Source organism: Denticeps clupeoides, chromosome 6, assembly GCF_900700375.1.
Source record: "Denticeps clupeoides chromosome 6, fDenClu1.1, whole genome shotgun sequence".
NCBI classification, from domain to species: domain Eukaryota; kingdom Metazoa; phylum Chordata; class Actinopteri; order Clupeiformes; family Denticipitidae; genus Denticeps; species Denticeps clupeoides.
The window spans coordinates 20,147,164-20,172,033 of NC_041712.1; the positions used below are offsets into that span (position 1 = coordinate 20,147,164).

Below are 24,870 nucleotides of genomic sequence, written 5' to 3' on the forward strand. Positions count from 1 at the left end.
AGAATGAAGCCCAAGGAATAAACATCATATGCGACAGACTCTGCGCCATTTGTTTCCCCGGCAACTCTTAAATAATAAAAACTAGTGCCAAGTGGTGGAGCTGGGGAGCGATTTCAATGCCCAGGTGGACGTGACCATGAAAGCATTTCATTTACCCTGACCGAGAATGTAAATGACTCCACACAATTAATGAAATGTATGGAGTTCCCGTGTTTCCTCGAAAGGGTTTTGTTCTCCCAAGTTCTGTGATAATTGCTTAATTTGTGAGGAATCGAGGCCATAACTGGTGTTCTGCTCAGTTTAGTTTTGACTGCAAATGTGTCAGCTGGTCACACACTGGGAAAGGTGCTGGAACGAGATGCGTGAAGGTGAACTGCTTGTGAAGAGAAACAGATGGGGTAGTTAGGGCAACATCCCCGTTCACAGAACATGGCCATCTGAATGTTTGATGACTGAAAATGATGGAAGTCACGTGATCTCTGAACACCTACGGGAGACTTTGGAGAAACATCTTATGCTAGGAACACACTACAAACATCCTGCAACTGACTTTTAGTACCAGGAGCAAGAAAGGACACTGGGAACGACTAACAAGACTAGAATTGTGTAATGTGGAGACCACTGGGACGTTTGGCCATCTTTAATAAGAATGGCGTCCGTTGCTTCGGAAGATGAACAGAGACCGGCTTCATATTATTCTGTTTGAAATAGAGTTGACTGGCTGGTATTGTGCTGTTTTTCTCTCAGCTCAGTCTGCTGAGAGAAGCACAGCGGTAATAAGAAGGAGGGAACCATGAACAACTTTTCTCAGAATGAGGTGTGGAGAAGAATGCCAGGAAGCCAAAAATGACCACTGAGACACAGGAGCAGCGTGCAACAACCCCAAGAATAATGGCAAAATTATTTGGCCGTCATCACTGGTCACAGGAGGCAGGATTCTGAAACTCCGGCAGAATTTGGGAACAGAAAGCAGAGGGGGAGCAGTATTTGTGATGCACCCATCAGCAGCCACTTTCTTGCCCTACTTGATTGCTTCTATGTAGAGCGTGAATCCTCTTTGTGGATTGTCAAATTTTATGGCAGAACTGAAAAACAGGCCTGCAATTCATCATGAGTGCAACCTTGAGTGCTACCTAATTTCAATAGGACTTCTCATAAGATTCAGTTGTGGACACTATACCTGGGCTTCAGTATTCACTTAAGTGCATTCTGCTGGACGCAAACCAATACCAATCTTTTTTTTTGGAGCATCTAATCATATTGGCCTAAAAATACTGATACAATTTTATTTGGGGTCTAGGCCAGTGAATCTCAAACACCTCAAAAAAATATAGGCGGTACCACAATTGTGACTGGCATTTACACATAGTAGCACCGGCCTATATTAACTAGGACAATTTCCACTCAAGAGGCAATTGTGCTCCTAACATGAATATTATTATTTAAACCCGCATCCAGTGTCAACATTCCATTCAAACACAAATCAATGAGAATATTAAATGTATAACAATGAGGATATTAAGAACAATAACTACAATGTATTTTAAGACACCCCAGATTAACCAAAATAAACAAGGATCTCCAGGACAGTAAACCTTGGCACATTAACCACCATCAGCCATTACCACAGCCTTTACCACACCACTATACAAAATAAAAAAAAGAAAATATGATATAATGTAACAAGTGTTTTAAACGGACCTGGAAAAGGATGTTGTTTTATATTCCTTGCCAATTAGTATTCTTCTGCAAAAACTAAAAACTAAATGTACTTTGGCAGGTGTAATATAACCAGGACAACATGGCTGATTCAGTCCTATAGATCATTCTGAGTTATTATCAGGGCCGATATTCAGTGGCTGAACAAGATCCCTCTATCACAGTTTTTTTGGATAAGAAGATTTTTTAATCTTATGCTTATCTTTTGCTGCAATGCATACATACAGCACATACTCTCTTAGATTTCTGCCCAGACAAAACTTTCCAACCAAACGTTTTGTTTACCCAATTACAGTCGATAGTACTGAATGTTCCTTTCTTCCCAGATTGAAGTTCCTCATTATGAGCATAGGCATTGGCCTGGTTTGGTCAATAAAAGATTCATAATAAGTGAGACCATGAATTATTTAGTCCCTTCAACATGGCAGCCATTGTCGCAAGCTACAAATGTAATGAAATCATCTATCATTATCACTTGGCTGCTATTAGCAGCCAACACAATGAACAGCGCTGGGAGTGAGAGCTGAACGTTAAACACTTTCTTTCACCAGTTTCCATTTATAATCCATCAATTAAAGTACTAACTACATGGACTCGTTTCAATAATTGATGAAAATGTTTCCTCCTGTGCTCATATATGATATTTTTAATTCTTCACGGTATTCATGGTGTACGTGATTTCGGGGGGAAAAACAGGGTCCGTGAGCCCTTCTCGTGAAGTTTCTGCAGTTCAATACAAGTTTAAATGAGGTTCCCATACGTCTAAACCAAGAGCGTCCCCGACCAAGCTCTGAAGAGGTTTCTAAATCAGGCAGCATGATCAAAGTCTTTCTCCTTTTTGCACATTACTGTGGGGAGAGAGAGAGACAGGGGGACCATGCAGGAAGGATGTGGCGGAAAGGCAGAAAAGCAGGGAGGGGTAGAGAGAGGGAGAATGAATTCTTTTCATCCTTTCATTCCAGCAAGAATCCTGATCCTACCCACCCTTCTTTTGTGCCACACACCGGCGAGCCTCCCCTCCCCGTCACCGGTGAAGGAGCACAAACCTTTGTTTCAATTGCAATGCCGGTGAGAAAATTGGTTTGTTTAAAACAGCTTTCCTGAAGCTGCTTGGTTCCCTTTTTGTTGCATTGCAGAAATGGGATATTTTCCACAGTCTGGGCTAATTTGCAGCAGATGTGTCTGGTAGCCCTCGTGTTGCCGTGAAGCTAATCGTTCCTGTTTGTTTGCAGCATCTCAGAGATGTGAAAATCTCACCAACGCCGTGCACGGTGGAGGACAGGAAAAAAAAAAAAAAAAAAAAAAAAAACAGAAAAAACCTCTCTAATTACCCGGCATAATTACAGACAAATTACTGCTCAGAGGAGTGTCAGAACAGAGCGCTTTGGCATGAATGTAGGTGGCATAACATGGCTGGAGATGCACAGACTGAACAGGATGTGCTTTTTACTTCAATTAAAAATACGCTGGGGTAATTAGACCATCTGCCCGAGCAAAGTGTACTTAACCAGACCCAGGCCTTCATTCATGAGGGCTCCTAATGATGATGCCGCCGCTGGTTCTGTGAGGTTGCCCGTTTAAGCAGGTCTCGAATGATGCACGTCGCAAAAAGCGCAATCCTTTTAAAGCAGAAGAGCCCTAGTAATGGCTGCCAGGTTTGGCAGAGAAGAAATTGTCATTTCATCAGCTGCCGATCGCATTTGACAACTGGCACAGCGGTGATAATGACTGCTGGTGTCTCTTTGTGTGTCACTAGCAGTTATTTTGTTTTGACTGCCCGTTGAATCTGTCAGTTATTAGCAGCACTTTTGGCAGACATGAGAGAGTGAAATTGGACAGTGGAGATGGAGAAGTCAAGAAGCAGGCCAGTTAAGAGAAGGTGTCCCCTGCTTCGGCAAGAGGGGAATAATACAGGTAACAAATTTACATTTACATATATATTTACAGCATTTATCAGACGCCCTTATCCAGAGCGACTCACAATCAGTAGTTACAGGGACAGCCCCCCCCCCAGGAGACACTCAGCGTTAAGTTTCTTGCTCAGGGACACAATGGTAGTAAGTGGGGTTTGAACCTGGGTCTTCCGGTTCATAGGCGAGTGTGTTACCCACTAGGCTACTACCACCCTTTATTAACAAAATAATAATTATTCATCTAAAATTGCTTCAGATAGATTCTTGGTCTGACAGCATACTGAACTCAATTTACATTTGCATTACATTGACAGCATTTATCAGACACCCTTATCCAAAGCGACTTACAATCAGTAATTACAGGGACAGTCCCCCCTTCCCCACAGCAATTTAGGGTTAAGTGTCTTGCTCAGGGAGACAGTGGTAGTAAGTGGGATTTGAACCTGGGTCTTCTGGTTCGTAGGCAAATGTATTACCCACTAGGCTACTACCATCCACGATTTAGCTGTCTAAACTTACTTAAGCAGGTTTGAGTGGTTTTAAGTTAGTTTCGGAGATTAAGAGAAGGCTATCCTGTCATGGGTGGACAGGAGTCCAAGAGTGATGCTCTAATTCTAAGGTGATTTGCAAAGAGGCAAAACACTCCTATATTTCATTTATTTGTACAGAAAAGTAAGTCAACATCTGAGAAGCTTCCTCACTCGTTCAGACTGTGCTTCACACAAAAAAAAACACTGCTGTCTCTGGATTGCGTTGAAGCAGAAATAAAATGGGAGGGAAGAAAGAGTAAGAAAAAATGGATGTAATTCAAACGCAACGGCCTGCAGCACATTCAGCCTCTCTGGCCTAAAGCAAGGAAAAGGCACAGTGCAGCGGCCTCAGAGGGCTGAACCCTAGCCAGCTTACCTGGGAGATCCGTAAACCCGTGCATCAGCAGTTACTATCGGCACAGGAGTGCTGAGGATGAAACATTTTATTGGACACTAATCTGACTCCAGGCTAACCTCCCACACTGCCCTTTCTGCGGTCATCTAGAACAAACATGATGATGGTGCACTAATGACTTATGTTTAAGTCAGAGGGACTTAATGGGTAGCATTTGCAAATGCAACAATACACACATTTTTTTTACTGTGAGTTTTATTATTTTGACAATGAGGTATGTGCAGGAGAGGATAATTCAGAGCAAGGCATGCTCCTGCATCGCATCAGAAAACACTGATAAAATGCTTTAGATCACAACCTGGTTCGACCATGGTTCTGCCAGAAGGTTTCTCTCATGCATTTTGTTGGTTGGTGGTGACATGTCCAGCAGGTTAATATGGCTGCACAGATTACCTCACTTTTTAATTGCTAACACATTCATTCAGAATAAGATTAACACAGATTAACTGTGACCAGCACTAACCTGCTAGCTGGACATTACTCTGCATAAACACACTTTTAACAGCCAATCACAATCAAGTATTATTCCAGACCACTCCTCTGCCTTTTCTCCATCTCCATCCCATGGTCAGAAGCTTTTCTGACCATCTATTGGTACTTTTTATTTTGGTAAACATCTCACAAACGGCTGCAGGATATTTCTTCAAAAGATGTTCTCTTGGGTACAGAATGAACTGATTAGAATATGGTCACCATGACATCATGTTCTTGTGAACTGGGCATGGCAGAAAGGCCTTTTTTAAATTTATTTTCCACATACAGTATTCAAGCCCCCTTAAAATTTTCACTCTTTGTTATGTTGCAGCCATTTGTTGAAATCATTTAAGTTAATTTTTTCCCTCAAGGTTCTTCTCCCCCGATAGCTCAGTTTGGTCGGACAGCCAGCTCTAGGAAAGCTTCTGGTCATCCCAAATGTCTTCCATTTAAGGATGATGGAGGCCACTGTGCTCTTAGGAGCCTTAAGTGCAGCAGATATTTTTTGTAACCTTGGCCAGATCTGTGCCTTGCCACAATTCTGTCTCTGAGTTTTTCAGGCAGTTCCTTTGACCTCATGATTCTCATTTGCTCTGATATGCATTGTGAGCTGTAAGGTCTTATATAGACAGGGGTGTGGCTTTCCTGATCAAGTCCGATCAGTAGAATCAAACACAGCTGGGATCAAATGAAGGTTCAGAACCATCTCAAGGATGATCAGAAGAAATGGACAGAAACCGAGTTAAATATATGAGTGTCACAGAAAAAGGTCTGTATTTCAGTTTCTCTTTGTTAATAAATCTGCAAAAAATGCAACAATTTTGTGTTTGTCTGTCATTATGGGTTGCTGTGTTTACAATAATAAGGAAAAATGAACTTAATTGATTTTAGCAAATGGTTGCAATATAAAAAAATGAAGGGGGTCTGAATACTTTTAGTACCCACCGTATGTTTACTTGGACACATTGACAACAAGAGATTGAAGTTCAAATGTCAAGGTCACTGGTGGTTGTGGGAGGATGCTTACTTGAAACTGAACAGGTTTGTGGAATAGGCTGAAAGGACAGTAATTTTAGTTTATTTGTTGTTCTTAGATATTGATTTTAGAGTGTAATCTGAGATCCATGCTTAATTTACACACAGGAAGATATGGTTACATATCTACTAAAGACGGGTTTTACAACTGACTCATATATCATACTAGGCTAAAATGGGAACTTTTAGAGTTCGTGTTTCTTTAATGAAGCTGAAATAATGTGAATTTAAATTAGTTTGAGAAGATGTTTGCACAATGATATATTATACCTACACTATCATACAAGGACCCCCTGGCCAAAATGCTGTTATCCATGAGCGTTTTAATATTTGATGTGTCATTGCATGGATTTGTAGAGCATTTTGCACAAAAATTCATGTTTATGCAGGTCCTTAGTTTGACTAATGACTATGTTTTGCCCAGTGGGTGCTGATGTGTGATCCTATTGAAGACTTAAGATGAACCTCAGCCACATGCTGACACCCTGTGGGGAGCGCTGTGATACTTTCTGATAGCCTGAAGGACATCTATGCTGCTGTGAACTGGGATGATGAACCTCAAACTTACCATGTTCTTCAAGGTTAAGGTCATTTAGAAATTTAGAAACAATAATCGAAAAAAGTTTAACCCACATCTGTACTAATGTGAATTTGGCAATTTTCATTGCTTGAAAATCCATTGAAAATGGTTTTCTAATAATGAATAAAGTTTTTAAAGACAGACTTGGGTTAACGAACACAGCGTTCCACTTGAGCTGAAGACAAATTTTTGCTGATGAAGTTCCTTTTCACATGTATGCAGGTACTATATCATTAATAGCCATTTCCTGCTACTAGAGTCATTTACAACATGAACAATGTCTGACTGGAGTTTTCGCCCATTTCATGCTTCAACTGTTTCCTAGCAAAAATGTCAACATTTCTTAATCTCCTTTCTTCTTGTCCCTAAATTTTTGAATGGTACGGTTCATTCAAACAAAACAATGCCCATGGTTCCATAATAAGATGTTACATGGTTAGGATAAAAATGTATTTGGTACAGGGTTGGAATCACATTCCAGGCCTGTATTATCGTTTTAGTTCAGCCCGCTAGTATTTATTTACATTCATTTTTGCTGAAATTTGTCATTGCTTAAACAATTTTGGATTTTTTGCTAACTCTGGCATCTTAAATGGTTAAATATGATCACATAAAGGCAGAATTTTCAATATTTTTAACACTGCTGTGCACGACTGTGTAAACATCAACATGATTCAAAAGGCACATTTGCTCAAAAAAAAAAAAAACTTCCATTTGACCCATTTACTCTGCATGCCTACTGAGAAGCAACACGTTTGGGAAACTAATCATTGGTAAAAGAGCATCACACGACAGACAGAGCTAGATGTCACTGAATGAAAAAGAGGAAACAGCAAATCAAATTAGCACACTCTGAAACAGGAACATAGTCGAAGAATCCAAATACGTCTTATATTCTGTTGGGGAAAAAAATAATATGATTTTCAGATGGTAGAAGCTGGATCTTGGGCTTTTCCAATGTATCTTGCAAAAAACTTTTCATTAGAAAAAAAAATCACATAACGGTGCATGCCACCTCTCTGTGATCCCATCTACTGCTTTTTAAATCCATGTTCATATTTTTCTCCTCCTCTTGCACTTCCATCACTGGTGTCTCTGTGACCTGTTTCCATTCATCGATTTTCATTTCTACACACGCGGGTGTGCAAAATTAGCTAAAAACGCAGCAGCCACAATTTCATTTTTCCATAGTCTTGCTTTCATTTCATACTTAATTTGGTGTAATCCCTATAGCCCTCAAACTGCCTTAATCACCATCAGCAATTAAAACCAACCATCCAGAACTCATCTTGTCCTCCTTTTCATCCCTCAGCTGCCTCATACACTTTCATTCTGTTCTCAAACCAAACGCATCTCCACAGCCTTCAAACTGCCTTTATAATCACAGATAATTGTGCAGAAGAACAGAAATGTATCTTGCCTAATTTATTCATTTTTGTCAAGACATATCACAACACCAGTTTGCATGATTTATGTCTCAGCTTGGGCATGGCTGTAGGGTATAGGCAGGGTGCCTATGAACCAGAAGACCCCAAAGTCACAGGTTCAAACCCTGTGGCTAAATAGATAGTTGAACTGGCCATACACGACTGACGTCGTGAATAATGATTATTATTGTTGTTGTGTTATTATTATTATTATTATTGTTGTTGTTGTAGTTTTTAGGTTATTACTGTTTTTTGAATCCTTGGAAAATTCATTGGGGAACACAGGCGATGCAGAGGATATGGGTGGTGGCACACAAGATCCAGAAAAGACTTTTGATAGAACAATACTTTAACCATTGTGACTGTGTAGATCAATCTCACATCTCTGTGACGTGTGAATAATGGCAGACTAAGGGGGTACATTAGAAGCAGGATAAGCCCTCTGCAGCAGCCCTGGTAGAATGAGCATTCGGGACGAAAGTCATTGTGAGGGAAATGTGATAAATATGACTGTCACCAGGCAAGCACATCTGGCTCCAAATAATGGATCATTTAATTTGCTCCAGAGTACTATCATGACTTACTAAAGCTATTACCTTTTCCCAAAGCAGAGCCACACACACTGGAGGGAATATCTGAAGGAGGAACCCGCCTGCCACAGGCTGAATCTTCCAAAGGTGGGACGTGAAGACAAGTCAAAAGTTGTCGATGAAGACCAGAGTCCAAGAACAGTACTACAAGAAATACTCAAACTTAATTTAAACAAGGGAATCTCTTTGTACAAATTTTGTACAATAATACATATGTGAAGTGTTTGCAAGTCAGGTCATCAAAGTTTAAAGAAAAGCATCTCTTACATCACAACACAAAAAAAAAATTCTCTGGGTTGAAAATGATAATTAATCAATAAGGTTGAATTGATTAGAGGAGGAATTGATTCTGCCATCTGACCATTTCTCCCTCATTGCTCAGGTTATCTGTATGTCAGCTTGCAAGCCATAAGAGACGTGACATGATTACTTTAGATTTCTTAAAACACTGTGTGAAAAAGTGAGTAGAGAAGTTAGACATGCTTAACTAAGGTACAATAGAACTACTTTCCACCGGACCCACTTATCTACAAAAATAGAAACCGAATGTATGAAAGAGGCCAGGAGCAAATTTAACAACATTGATTATCTTATCTTCAGATGCCTATGCTGACTTGTATCCACTACACAAGATAGATGTGTAGAAGATAGAAGGTTGTCTCCATGGAGGCGGCAGCTCAGAAATTATAGGACTCTATGGGAGTGCTATGGGAGTCTCCTTAGGTCAGCGCTGGTTTGATGGCAAAATGGGGACCTGCTCATTATTAGGCAGGTCAGTGATTTATTCTGTTAATGTGTTTGAATTGTACATAACTGTATATTACATTCTGTAAATACTTTAATGTTGCCTTGCGTATGTTCATTTCTATTTTTTGATGCTGTTGTTATTGCTATTGTTGGATTATATGTCTCCTTATAAATAAGTTACAAGTGCAATTACTTTGTTATTCCTGGTTACTTTGAAGGTAACAGAATTGAAACAACAAATGCACAATTAGCCTTTGAAATCTCCTTCTTATGACTGAAAATCTTTGTTGGATTGACACAAAGGTTGCCTGGATTCCAATCGCTTTTTTCTCTTCTGCACAGATGAAAATTCAGAACAGATTTTTTTTGTAGATGACAAGTCACAGGTCATATATTGGATTTGAGCCATTGTGAGTATAGAAAACTGCCTCTGTGAATTTAAAAGAAATACCTTTTGGCTTTCAGCCTTTGTGTGAGGCCACGGGGCGACACTGAATAACCCACTCTCTTCGCTTGGATGTTTAAAGCCAATTACTTCAACCTGACGCCAGACAGTTAACAGACTTCAAAGGCCTTTCAGTCAACAAAGGCCTTATGTCGGCCATGTCAGGCTCTGATTGATCTCTTGCGCTGAGGAATTCAGTCATTTATGCTCTGATCAGGTCAAAATGGGGCCACATGGACCTATCTCACCCATCCACTAAGTTGCTGCTCGTTTCAGGATGGATCAAAAGCGATATTTTCTGCCTTATCAGAGAACCAACCGTCCGGTTTCAATTTCACTCGCTATTTTGGGAGTGCTGAGTTCAGGATAAATGCAGGAGGACAGAGTCACAGTCACCTCACATTGCAGCACACTGTAAGCATGGAACTGCAATGCATTTTCATGAACAAAAGCTTTCACCAAAAAGACTCATTTGCATTACTTGTTCTCCATGTGACTGTTCTCATCCGAGCAATCGCAAACCAGGCCCTTGCCTAGGGCCCCGAGTGGAAAGGGAACCCCCGAGAAATGGCTGGATGTGTATTTAGTAAACCATCTGCTATGAGTTTTAATTGGAAAAATCTGTGCACTAACATTAACACAGGCGGAGGTAGTACATCATAAAAATTAATACCGCCTCAGGAAAACAGAAATACCTACTGATACACTGAAATATTGATTCTGACTATTTTCTGCTAAAAATGTAGAACCAAAAAATCTAAACTATGGACACCCTAGGCAGTCTGTGACATCTAAGATGTCAAACCAACTAAAGTATCTTTGGAGGGCCAATATATATAGAATATACACACACACACACACACACACACACACACATATATATAGTGTGTGTATACATATACTTTGGCCCTCCTATGTGGCTTGAAACAACAATTTTAAAAGCTGCTTTAAGCACAATTTTTCCAGCTGACCTACAGGAAAGAGGCTAACAGTAAAATGCCACTACATCTCTTTCTCAGTGGCCAGGATGCTTTCAATTATTATTCCATTTGGAATAATATGCAGGAACACAGAATTGCAAATATCCTTCACATTATGTCTGCCGGCCACTACATTTAATGGCTCCCTGTGCCAGAGACTCTCCCTCACCTTCCAGAGCACTAGTGGATGCTCCCCCATGTCTCCTCCTAGCCTGTCATCTCCTCGGACGACGGTCCCCATGCACTGCCTAAATAAATAAACGAATCCTTGGTGGAAAACCGGCGCTTGTCCTGGACTAATCTCTCTGACGTTTCAGACTCCACGGCCTCTCCCAAAATATTTTTTATTTAAAAGGCCTCTTGCTGTATCATTAATGCAACTCATGCTTCCCAGGCGTGTTTCTTAAATAATTTTTTGGTTTGCATAGAAATCTTTCTTGTCTGACATCATGGGGTGTCAAAAAATGTAATAGAAATGAAAATGTGTCTTGATCAGTCTGGTTCTTTAGGCCCTTTTGTGCAAATCACTTCTACCATCACTGACACCCTGTTCAACTGATGAAGTAATTATGAGCCTCCTGACTTGCTGGGCAGCTGCATTAAGAATCAAGATTTAAGTATCGAGAACAGAGGTGGGCATAAATGCATCGATATAGTACTCCTCATATCCCCTCAAACTCCATTTCAGCCAATAACGCATTTGCAAGTAATGTTCTCTGTGTCATTTGCACTTTACTAACAGTGAAACTTCAAAGTAACTACATTTCTTTTGAAACTGTACTGCACTTTTCAATTTCAACTTACTTCAAAAAAAATATGCGTCCATTTTACACCGAAGCAAAGGCTGGGAAATTAACTGCCTTGCTGCACTTAAATATGCATAACTTTGATTTATTGCATTGGCTCGCTTTGAGATAAAACTGCATTGGGGGGAGGGGGTAAATTACTTGGTATAACCAAACCACGAGGCGAAATACATGCAAACTTTAAGCATACCATACAGTCAGCTGAAACAACTGTCAATTTATAACTCATTTTAAATGCAAGACAATAGGGGTTCCAATCAGCTTTAGTGGTTTTGAAATTAATATTCAATAACTACATGTTATCAATGCATTAATTAGACTGACACAGACATGGAATTGAGGCTGATGGGTCCTAGTGATTTTAGGGTAAAGGAAAAGCCAGAATTAAACAGATTCAGTAAGATCATATCTGTTTAAAAAATGCATTGTGTGGAAAAATACTAGCCACTGCAGGGGGTAAAACACTGTTTGTGTTCACTGCGTCTCTCCTAAGCCGGGTGCAACAACTGGAAAAATCCATAAATCGGGTCGGGCTTCCAGGCTACAAAGCACAAATAATTAACTGGGAGGAAGGGCGGCCTTGTGATCTCTCCTGCGATAGCACTTTTGACATAGCTGAGAGACCCGTCAGAAACCAAGCTACGAGGCGGATCTCCTGAGCCCTCTCCTGTTGACACTGTACACCACCCCGGCTGCCTAACTAGACAAAGTTGGCTGATTCTGATTCTGGTTGAAAATTCGCATCTTCAAAGCGATGCAGGAGTCTGGCAAACTCCATCTTTTTTTTTTTTTTTGTTTAGAGTTTGAATTAATCGACATGCTAAAATTCACAGTAAACCTCACCCTGATTTTCCCAGTGAGACCTCCAATCAGCTTGGGGAGCAATGAAAAGATGGACATTAACGATAAATATGTAGAGGAACCAAGCAGGGAAAGAGCAGAGGTTTAGTTCCCATGCTTCTCCATGATAAACGAGTTAAATAAACAGACATCAGTTTGCAGAAAAATTTGCATACGGTAACCTTTACAGATCCAGCGATTGAGAGAGCATGATGACTGAGCTCCTGATAGCTGTCACCCAGCTCCTCCAGGTAAGGTAGACCCAGAACAATCTGCAGCCTGTCACAGTCGCAAATGGCTTCAATAAACAAACAGATGTTCCCTAACAACGGATGCACACCAGACGCTTGGTGGAAAGATCTGAGCTTCATGCTCCTCAGCCCGAGGGTTCTGCCACCGCCCCGACATCGCTGACATGGGAGTGAATAAAAAAAGCATTTTTGGATTTCTCAAACCTCACCGTGGCCACATGTGCCACATTAATCAGAGGCCATGTTGTCACCTTGCATTAGAAGGGCACAGCTTCATAGCTGGAGGGCCCAGAGAATGGCCTGATGGATTGCTAAGGAACGGTGCCAGGAACAGTGGTATTGCTCAATCTGCTGTGATCTCGGAGGGAATTAAAGAAATGCAGGTGAGACAGGGCTCTGGAACTGCATCGATTCCTAAATTAGTCAATTAAATGCTGACCAGCAGCATGCTCCATTATCCAGATGCTCAGTGTCTGCAGGAGTTCCGGCGTTCTGCAAGCCCAAAGCTTCCCTGGAACTTTTGCAGTTGTTTTCCGATGCCCTCCTTCATTGTCCAATTAATTAACACCACCTCCTGCATCAGATCAGAAGTGGAAGGATGGGACTCCTCTGATGCATGTGGCAAAGATATGCATGTAGCAGGTCTCAAAGATGGACATTTCCCAGTTGGATGCAGCAGTTGCTGTTTCCTTACTAAGGAGAACATTAATGGTGTTCCTGCAGCTCAGTTGGGTTTCAAAACCAAAGACATCAGATTCACTACTGAGCTAGGAAGGGAGTTTTGAGGGTTAGAAAATTGAGATTATTACAGCACAAGCTGCAAATTTATGGGAGCAAAGGGTGTCATGCTTCTTATCTGAGTCCTGACAAAATGTTAGAACATTGCATACAAATGACCTCAAGCAGATGATTAATGTGGCGAAGATGAAGCTAATCTTCCCCCACCAGCATCTGAAGAAATGAGAAATGACAGTTACAAAATATGTGTTTTGTGGAGTAGGAATCATCGAGCATGTTGGGATCCCAGTGCTCCAGATAAATTCCCTGATGAGACTAAAGGGGATGTAACCTTAAACCCTGCATTTATTTTACATAACATTTTAATCATTAAAGAGTGAGAACCGGTATGGGTTATTGTTAGCTGAGTGGAAGAGTTGAATCTCCAAAAATCGTAAGGCATCAGGTAGAACCTACTAGATCCGAAAATAGAGTTAATGTTCAGTCAAAACCTTGACATTTGACCACCAAATTCTGAAAGCCCATCTCTAAGTGAGAGATACAAAGGTCATGGTGAACCTTTGTCCTTTTGATCACAAAATAAAATATTGCATTAAATATAATAATTACGAACAGAGTTCATTTAAAATGACAAAACGGGAAATTGCTGTAAAAATGGTAGAAATATTACAAAAACATTCAGTTGTACACAATCATGCATTTTTTTTTAGGAAATGTAGCTGTTTTATCTGCTCAGAGGCATTAAATGAAGTGCAGAAATTTTAAAGTTCTGAAAAATCACTTTAAATTATCGAAAACTGCTTAACATAAAAAATGTCAGCTTTTAATCACAGTGCGTTGTTTTGGTGAATGCCAAATAAAATGAATTTAACTTTGACGTGACTTTGCAGTGCTGACAAATATACCGGGACCTGACAACAAGAAGCGAACCCCGCCCGAATGAGGAATGCAGCCTGTCCTTCTCTGCTTGGCGGGATTTCTTCTGCGCCGCCAGGTGTCACAGGAAATAAAAGAAGCACAACCTGTAAAATATGCAGATGTCTGTATGCTTTCAAGAATAAAAAGACAAAATGAAACACACCACAAAGTAAATGGGTTTGATTTATTGCAGTGTTCAGGATACTCAAACATTTCTCCCTAAAACACACACATCCAGGTTTTGTTCTTTTGTTGCCAAATTTAACTGCATCACGTTTTGCATAAAATTACATTTTCCTAAAACCCAAATTATTCATAATCTAAGCAATTATTCAATCATCTAAGCAAATAAACAGTACTGTTATCCCATTGTGCATTAATCATCTTAAAATGTAGGCTTAAAGGGTAAGGATTATTAGGGTAAATAAATGCATGTAATAATGAAACAACACTATTAAGTAAACAGAAAATAATAACCCATAATAAATATTTTATTAGTAGATAGAATATGCCTCATTGAACAAGATATGCCTTGTGGTGCAATATGAGCACAATAAAAAAATGAATAAAAATCTGCTTCACCAGCGCTGAGGGCAGCAGAGTTTGCTTCTGCCTTCATTTACACTCCACTTAGATGAATTAATTAAGTCAGAATTCAGAGGACGAGATTCATAATGAATTCATTTCCACCCAACAAACTCACCCAAAACTTTCACATAAAGCAATAAAGTATAAATGGATTCAGCCATCCCACATATTTATATATATATATATATATGTCTCTGCTGCTTCCAGTAACTCACTCCTGATGACATCAGATGTCATGGCTCACAATTCCCACTCTAACACTGAGCTAAATACATTTTTTAAAAGACATTACGGATAGTAGCATGTGTGCTACTGGGTGCAAGACTGGCATGGCTCCAGCCCTTCGGGGTAGCAGGCCTGGCAGCGCAGCTCCCTGATGGATTCGTTGAAGCGGTTGGCCAGCATGGACAGCTTGCTGCCATGGCACAAGGAGCAGGGGGCACAGCCCGAACCTCCACACTGCAGACAGCTGCTGGCGTCCGGCGGGCGCTACGGCACAAAGCAAACAAATAAAGGGGGGTCCGGTGGACCTCGGGACCTCGGGACCTCGGGACAGGCGGGCCTGTTTCCTGCCATGTAAACCAGCAGCAACAGACTTTCAGCAACTATCACGGAGGCAAACGGATTTAGTGATGAAGGGTGCAGGAAAGGGATGGAACAGTGAAAAACGAATCCAAACGATCCAGTTCTGATACAGGAAATACTATCGTTTTTATTTTATAGCAACCGCCACCTTGGCTTCTTTGCAGTTTTCTTTGTGACGGTGAAAGATACAAAATAGAGTGAGTTGGAGTAAAAGGGAGAGTAAATGGAGAGACAGGAACCAGGTTGATGCCCAGGGCAGAACGTAGACTCTTTAAACCAAGGAACCAAGGAGCTGAGGGGAATAGAGTGAGGGATCCTACATGTGTGATACAGAATCAATACTGTTTATCCATATTTTCTATTATCTATGAATGTACTTAATGTGCAACTGTTAGCCAAATAAAATATAGTAATTAAAATTTGATTTTTTTTTTTTTGGCAAACATTAAAATATCCACAAACTATTCCATATTACTTAGCCATGATTTATTTACCATGATGTGTAACTGTATTAGAATTATGTCATTCATTGTTGGCCATATATAGAAATAGTCTAGTCTCCTTAAATACTGGTGTATCATGTCAGGTTTGTGAAGCACAGGTACCTTGTGTGTAGGTGAGAGACTCTGGTCACCTCCATGGCTACACTGAGTTCTGTGTTTCCCTCTGCGAACGTTGTGACTCTTGGGCAGCTCCTCCGCCCCGCCTTGGTCCTGCTCCCAGCCCCTGGCCAACTCCACTTTCCTATGGGGCGAGCGAATGATCCGAAGGTTGCTGGTGTAGATGATGATCTTCCCAAAGTCCAGCACTGGTAACTTAACCAAACCAGACATTAAGGTCATATTCAAACACATCGCTATGGTTGCATTTTTAAGGTCTTATGCATTTTTATCTGCCACACTTTGTGTTGTCCACCCAGATCTGAAGGCCTTTGATCTTCTTGCCAGTTGAGTTGAAGGACTTTTTTTTGTTTTGTTTTGTTTTATTGGAAATATTGAAACATACCTAACTGGTTTATATACAATTTATCACCAGATTTACATTAAATACATACATTCTGCAGTCTGTATTCAGATCACATTTATGATTGAATGGGATGAAGGTTCTCACATACATTTTCACTTCATACGCAAGCACGTCTATTAGATTGGCTGAAAACACATCTTGCACCCTTGCCCTTTAAAGGTGAGGTGAAGTGCCATTCAGAATTAGGACAACATTGTTTCACTTTGCACTTTCCACTGTCAGAATAATTAAATAGACTTGTATAACCAGACATTTTGCGTTTTTCTTTATACTGTGCATCAGATAGGGCCCTAGAAGCCTGATTAGGGCCTATCATGGTGTGGTCCACAGATAAGAGCTTCTCCCCAACCTCATTTCTGCTTCTCTAATTGCAACAAAGTGAGCTTTTGATGGATATGTGCAGCAAATGTCTGTAAAGAGAGAATATTTTGACAGTTTTCTTGGTTTCATCTTTCCGCCATGACATCACAACCATATGGATTGCTTGTATTATAAACTCTGTTAAGAACGAGGTTACACTGATGCTCTTTGTGAGGTTGAATGAAGTATCAGTGCCTGCTGTTTCTTCAGAGTGTTCCACTCACTCCATTTTTCATCAGAGGATATCAGTCACATTTAGAGATCATTTCAGAAGGAAGCCATATATAAAGCCATATAATTTAGATTCACATATTAACATGTTATATTATATTAATTATTTAAATTGTAAAAAAAAAAGCTGTGAAGTTCATGATAATGAGGGAGATAAAAGCCTAAAATAATATTTTTAAAAATCTTCCAAGATGGTATAACCAACGTGAATAAAGATTCATAGCTGCTGCTGATGTTGAATCAGCAATGCCAATTAAAGAAGTGGCCATGCCAGAGGGAAAAGGAGCATTTAAAACAACTACAGCTAGCAACTATAAAAAGTTGTGGTTGAAATGTTATATGTTACCAGCTGTCAACACAGTGAGTAATTACCCTGTACAATATTTTAATAAATATTATGTGATTTATGGCAGGCTGTGTTATTAAATCAATAACAATGCTGTATGTGTACCAGTGAATGCAGGAAATAAATCATTGGAGTTTCCCAACATTCATTGCAATTTATTGGAACATTCTGGTGGACATCGTGTTGCTGCTCCAACTCTTTGGTCAGTTATTGCTACTCCAGACAAACAGCACCCGACCCAAATGCTAAACTTACTTTGGGGTCCTCCTCCGTCACTTCACCATAGGGTGGGGGTCTATAGCCAGAGACCCCCCTGTAGACGTTAATCCTCTTGGCAATCAGGCCTGTTGGTGGCTCCAGACTAGAGTCCTGCAGCTCCTCAAAATTGCACAGTTGCCCCACCTCCAGGTGCCGTGGGACCTTGGTGTGGATGAAGCTGTGGGGGTACTTCTCCTCGGGACTGTCCAGCTCCTGGCCATCCTCGTAGACGTGTTTGAGGACGCGGCCACTGTAGGACGAGGCCAGCTTGAACCTCACCTTCCTTGGCTTCCCTTCGTGCCTCTGGCTGCCGAACTTCCTCTGTGGTTCCTCCATGTTCCTGGGTTCTCCTGCAGGCTGCAGAAGTCTGAAGAGCCGTGCCGAGAGAAGCTCAGAGCTCAGCCTCACCTGAAGGAGTCTCAGAAGGAGAGCTGTGCGTCGCTGCCACTTTCTGAGCACGGACTAAATTATTCAGCACTGCGCCATGTGCACAAAAGGCGGCTGGGAATCTGACACCACGCATCATGAAATAATCATGCCTGAGGAACACAGATGGACCCTGCATTTCCATCACCGCATGTCCCACCCCTCACGCAAATTAATCTCAATTTATCATTTGCATAGGCACATCTAACGCATCGAAAGTAAAGGGTGCCAGGGAAGCGGTTTAACCCGCGGGCATTAAACCCCATGCATGTCCCGATCAACCTGGCTATTATCTCTTTAGCTGCCGATTATTATGTTCCAACCGAACGCTAGGATGTTTTGTCGCTCCTAATGAGTTCATATCAGGCGCACGAGCTCGGAGCCGGTGGAGTGAGAAATGATTTTGCTCCCCTCACTGACGTGTCATGAATCCAGTCTGATTTTTAATCTGCCACTTTCACCGCTGTATTCCACATTCGTTTTTTAAACCGCATTTCCCCCATGCTTCAATAAAGAGTCGTTATTGCGGCGATTTACACTGTAAAATGTATCCAAAGACCTAAATGGAACATTTTCCAGAAATACCATTTATTAAGGGTCTGCAAAAGGCCGCATTCAGGCCTCTTTTCCAATTGACTATATGTGAAACATCCATCATGGATGGGGCTTAAATCAGGCTAAAATGATTTTAGCGTTGTAGAGAAAGGGTAAATGCAGTCTTGTCTTAGCCCACACAACAGTCCTTTTAAATTGGACAGAAACAAAAGCCTCGTTCTCTGTTCTCTAATTCTGGGATACCAGTTAAAAGAGTTCTCTGACCAATGGACTCTCTTCTTTGTGAGGGCTTTTTGGAGCTCGTGAATTATGTACAACAGGTGATTTCTTTCAAGTTGACTTTGTGGGTCTATTACCCGCTCACACGTAGAACTGAGCCCTGCAGACTGTGGTTCTTTCTGTCTCCGTAGACGCCACCATTTCTGAAGAAGCAGACAAACCAATGAATTTGGATGAAACATTTATGTTTGGTATTAAATTACCCGGACGCTAAGCACACAATCAGTGTAATCCTGAAGCTTACTGCCCTGTGACAAGTTTATTTAGCGGACAGCAGACGGGACATTTCCTCCAGACTCCGGTGTTGAGAGTGGGACTATTTTTGGGGGAGACAAAGGACAAGCATGAATATTTTACACGGTGCTTTACTGACTGGACTGTTCATGTGACATGAAAAGTAACCATATTGTCAATCAGATTCTGGTCAATTGCAATATCATTATTACTATAATATAATAGTAATAAAGTCCTGGGACAGGACATATTTTTTTTACTTTTAAGCATTTCATTTGAATTTAAATTAAGTATTGAAAAGATTGATTATTCTTGGCAGCATTGGTATTGCACAGATTCATTTTGTAGCCTTAAATGAAAGGAGCTCAAATTTGACTCAGACTTCCATCTCAGAGTTCACAAAATTCCTGATGACTTCTTGGCTAACGTAGCAAAAAAATTCACTCAAAAATTCACTTCACTTCACATATGCCATTCTGGTAACGCCAGAGCAAAACTGGTGTATTACTACTGCATACAGAACGGATAACAAGTGGCTGGAGGGTCTCTGGGTTCTCATTCAAATTCCATGTTTCATTTTTGCTCCACATGCTCTGCACTTGATTCCTTGATACAATGCAATTTACAATGCAGTGTTATTGTTGTGGTTTCATCGACCTTATCTCTCTTTTGGGCATAATCATCTTAATTTAACAGGCCTCCTAGCAGCCCTTGTATCTGAAGCAATCTTGGCAAGATTTCGGCAGGGGCTCAGCGCTCTTTCCCAATGATTCCCCAGCAGGCTTAACACCATAAACCCCCAAAATTTATTGCTACAAGATGCTGTTCCATCCTGGACCAAGACATGGTTGAGGGCATGAACCATGAGCAAACCATGAGTGTTAGCAGGGAAGGTCATCCAAAAAATATCGCTTTTGACTACCAATGTCAGCCTGCCATGAAACAGCCCATCAAATCAAATAGAATATGTGAAATGTGCCAATTTGCTGCTCATTTGCTTTGTGCCCCTCTTCTCCTCCCCTTAAAATATTCCGATTAATACGAGGAGCAGCAGGAGAATCTTGATTAGAAGTATTCATTACATTCCCCGGGGCACAGGGGCGGTCCAAGCCTGTTTGGTGGCCTGGGCAAACACCCTTTCTGCCGCATCCACACTGGAACGGTTTTCTGTGAAACCGAAAAATTTCTGTCCAATTTGGCCATGTGACCACGCGGAGATGCCGTTTCAGGGGGTGCTTGAGGCAGGACCCAGCGCAAAATAGGCACAAACTTTGAATTTGGTGAATGCACAAGAAAGCCACGAAACTACTCTCCTGCTGCGCACAACCTCCAACCTGACCTATAACCCCCAACGCATCGGGGGTAAAAACAGCGTTCGGGACATTCTCTGTATCTACGTGTGGAATACAACATTTCATATAACGCTGCATGTGGACGCAGGTGTTTTAGAAACCGAAAAGGGGAAATCGTTTTAGTGTGGACAGGGCCTTAAATTGTAGGGGTTTTTGTAAAAGACTGCTATTCATCAATCCAATGCACAGATCCCATGTGAAATGTTCCATCGACAGGGCTGGACAGGTAACACTTGATACCATTTCTAATAGTTCATCACCATATACAGATTTAAAACATTCTTTATTTCTGAAAAAGATTACCTGGCATAAGTTTTACACAGGTATTCCAGCCTGGCGAGCAGAATTTAAGATAGAAAAGATGATTCAAATTAGGAGCTAATTTCAGTGTCGTGTTTTACTGTGTGATTAGATGCTGCTCCAGTCAGTCCAAGAATCTTCTGCCCCCGATCCATGCTCATGCAATCATGATGTCAGGACAGCATGGGCACATTACATTTACAGCATTTATCAGACACCCTTATCCAAAGCGACTTACAATCAGTGGTTACTAGGACAGACCCCCCATGAAATTACAGTCACTTAGTGCTAAGTGTCTTGCTCAGGGACACAATGGTAGTAAGTGGGATTTGAACCTGCGTCTTCTGGTTCATAGGCGAGTGTTTTACCCACCAGGCCACTACCACCCCACCACACATGCCCCCACCATGATGCCACCCTGAGCAACTACCCATGTCGTCCATATGAAAAGTCGTCCCATACACCATCCATTCACCTGTGGGCCAGGCGGCAAGACTCTGATTCTGCAAAGTCTCAGCTCCGTCAAACACCTTAATCGACGCACATGGCTGAGTTTCAGCAGATCAACCTTCTGTCTAAAGATTACAGAGGAGATGGCTGAGGCAGGCCTCCATGGGGAATTACGGTCAGGAGGAATAATACTGACACACACACACATAACACAAACCACATCACAAATTACAACCAGGAGAAAACTCACAAATAACCCCAGGTTTGTCGGAAGATTCCCTTGGGTTGTGTCGCCAGAGGCATCAAAATAAGAATGGTATCAGCATGTAGGAGGATTAGCATAAGAATAGCAGCAGAATGTTAGGTTGTTTGCATAAGAATGTTATCAGCATGTTGGGTTATTTCCATGTGAATGACATCACTGAGCTGTGAGGTTATGAACACGTACACCAGGGATCCTAAAGGCCGTTCCTCACTCTACACATGACTGCTGCAGAGGAACGGAGGTTAATAAAAATAAGCACCTTAGCTGGTACTAATCAGTGAGCGCTGCGGTGGGTATAAAAGTTTTCATTACTTTTTCATTATCGAGGGTCTATTGTGATGAAAACCAACCAGGAAGTTTTCAATTTAGTATTACATAGAGAGTCTCCCTGCTATATATATTTTGTGTAGAAGCTGTTCCTTTGAAATATTTGATCACATAAAGCACTCACACTAACTGGCAATAATGACTAGGCCAGGTCATAGTGCTGTTTGACCCTTGTCTTCCACTGAATTGAAGTTGACATAAAATAACCATAAATATGTAATCAAAACCTAAAGTCTAAACATTTTCACCTATCTAATCTATATTCTGAACATGCTTGTCTCTTCAGTGATGCTATTGACATGTTGTGTAAGAAATAAATGACTCCTAATAAATTCATTGATATTCTGTAGGCTGCCTAGCCATACTGAAAAACTGAAGCATAAGATCTCCATGGGCCTTCAGAGCACATGGTCCAAGAATGCAATGTGGAGGGTGCACTATGTTCGGAACGACAGCAACTGGAGTTAAAAAGGCCACTCCATATTCATGCAACATAAACAACTTGATTGTCACAATCGGGCATCTCTGCTCAGGCGAATGATAATGACATACTGGCCAGGACTTGTATCCCCTGCCTATCTGCCAGAGGGAATGAAAGTGAAAGTGAAGTGATTGTCATTCTGAAACACTGCAGCACAGCACACAGTGACACAACGAAATGTGTCCTCTGCTTTTAACCATCACCCTTGGGGAGTGGTGTGTAGGGAAGATGCTTTACTCAGTGGCACCTCAGTGGCCCCCCTGGAGGATCGGGATTCGAACCGGCAACCTTCTGATTACAGGGCCGCTTCTTTAACCGCTAGGCCCTAAAAAGTATATTTGTCAGGATTTCTGCTAAATCTCTCAAAATGTGATAACAAACTACATGTGGTAAACAGGTTAATGTCGGTTAATGTAGGTTAATGAACACTGGATCCATAATGTTAGCAGCAAGAAACCATATTTTTACTAGCCTCGCTAAGACTTGCTAAGACTATGTGATGTTAGTTGGTCGCTATGTCATGCTGACCCACTGTACAACTCTACTTGCTCAGCTGCTTCAAACAGTTGCCCAAAACATGCGAACATCACTTCACTTCCATGACCCTGAAATTTCCGGTTTCTCTGGTTCCGGTTCCCAGGCTGGATTTTTCTGTTATTTCATTATTTTTAGTATTTTGTTTGTATAAATGTACCCCTGCAGTGTCCCATCCTTGTTCCTTCATTTGTCTTTTAACCTTTGTTCCTCAGTGTGAGGGTTCACATGTACTGTTTTTTTTTTCTTTTCTTGTGAGTTCTGTATTTGTGTCCATATTTTCCTGGAATTAAGAGAAGTTTATTGCATACATTATACACTTTTTTTAAATCATACTTTTATCCACACATCCACTATTTAGTTTCAAAAAGCTAGAAGATTAGCAAACATGCCAGTATTTTCACTATTAAAGTCCAGACCCATCCCCAGTCCTTGCCACCCGCTCCTTCTTGCTCAGGTAGCATGTGCCAGATTAATCTTTTTAAACTAGACTACGCATGGATTTATTTGTTATTTTCATTTTTATTTTGTCACTTTGGCTTTATTTTCCTTGATGCAGAATGAGTAGAGATGTCACGTCTGAGGGTCGGAGGAGTAATGACGTGCAGGCACAGGACATTGTGGAAGAACGGTGTGAGGGCCAAAAGGAAACAGAGAGAACTTATATCTGAAAACGAACAAAAAAGTTCAGGTGCTTGTTAAGTTGGCAGCCCCTACTGGGTCCTGGTCCATCAAGCCTAATTGGTGGGATGGGATGGGCCAGGACTCCATAATCAGGTGCAGGAGCTGGTGCTGTGGTCGGCCAATGGATTTAGGGCCACCAGGCCCAGAGGGCTCCCGCATGCCGCGCCATTATGACTCTTATTGCTCAAAGTGGGCAGGCTTAATTTCTCATGTCAGAGCTGTCTGTCTGACTCTGTCGTGTCAACCATGTGAAAGTCATCGGCGGTGGCAGGCCCTTTAAGGTTTAATGGAGTGGGGGACATGGACTCCCTGTCATTAATTAGAGGCCCGTGAGACCCACACGCACATAAAGAATATTAAATCCCCCCGTCTGTGATGTGAAGGCGCTAGTTTAATAACTGCTAGTACCTGATGCCCTTGTCTCTCCACAGCAAAGGAAAACGATCACGCTCATCCACCCGTGTTCTGTCCGGTTGCAGGCGAGCACATGGGGCTCCGTGCTGGGACCGTGTTGGATTTGACGGGCCTCGCTGCTTTAGCAGAGCTCAGGGAGCGTAGAGGGAGAGAGACGGGCGGGGGGGAGAATCCCATCAGAGTTCTATTTGAGTAACGCTGGCAAGGGCACGTGCCTCGGCCTCTGAATAATTCAGCAGAGGACCGTATCTGGTCTCTCAGAAGGAGACGGGGGACGGGGAAAGGAGGGGAACGCCACCTATCACAGCAGAGAGAACTGCATCTGGCTTTGCAGTCTGTCGCCATCCCACACACCCACAATGTGTTGAGCGGGGACGTGTGTTGGCGGAGAGAACAGCGGTATTAAGGAGGGATAAACCTGAGAGGTGCAGTCTCGCTGGAGCACTCTTGTATAAGCCCGAGGCTTTAGGCTGTCATTACCGATGTCAGTTTTCAGAGACATACGTGTAGAACGGTTGCTTAGGCTGTCAAATCCTTTGAGAAAGAGAACCACGTATTTATTTTTGTGTAGGATTAAACTGACAGGGTTGACACTAAGAAGAATAAAAAAAACATAGGATTTAGATTTTTTGCTATTAAGGTTGTAATATATAATACAGCTGATGGTGCAGGTACCTTTATAGAGGCACATCTAATCTAGCAATGCAATTTTAAAAGTCAGGCAGCAACAGAATAATCTTTTTGTGGGATATAAACAATGTAATCAT

At 41.5% G+C, this 24,870-nt stretch overlaps 1 protein-coding gene across 1 annotated transcript; it reads right to left on the reverse strand.

The window, feature by feature from the left end:
* Nucleotides 1-14,752: 14,752 nt before the first annotated feature.
* grxcr2 (glutaredoxin and cysteine rich domain containing 2) lies at nt 14,753-18,422 on the reverse strand. The gene is made up of 3 exons (XM_028984532.1): nt 17,800-18,422; nt 16,187-16,396; nt 14,753-15,485 (listed from the first exon to the last, which is right to left on the reverse strand). The coding sequence occupies exons 1-3, from the start codon at nt 18,136-18,138 to the stop codon at nt 15,306-15,308; spliced, it is 729 nt and encodes a 242-aa protein (XP_028840365.1). The 5' UTR covers nt 18,139-18,422; the 3' UTR covers nt 14,753-15,305.
* Between the last annotated feature and the right edge of the window lie 6,448 nt (nt 18,423-24,870).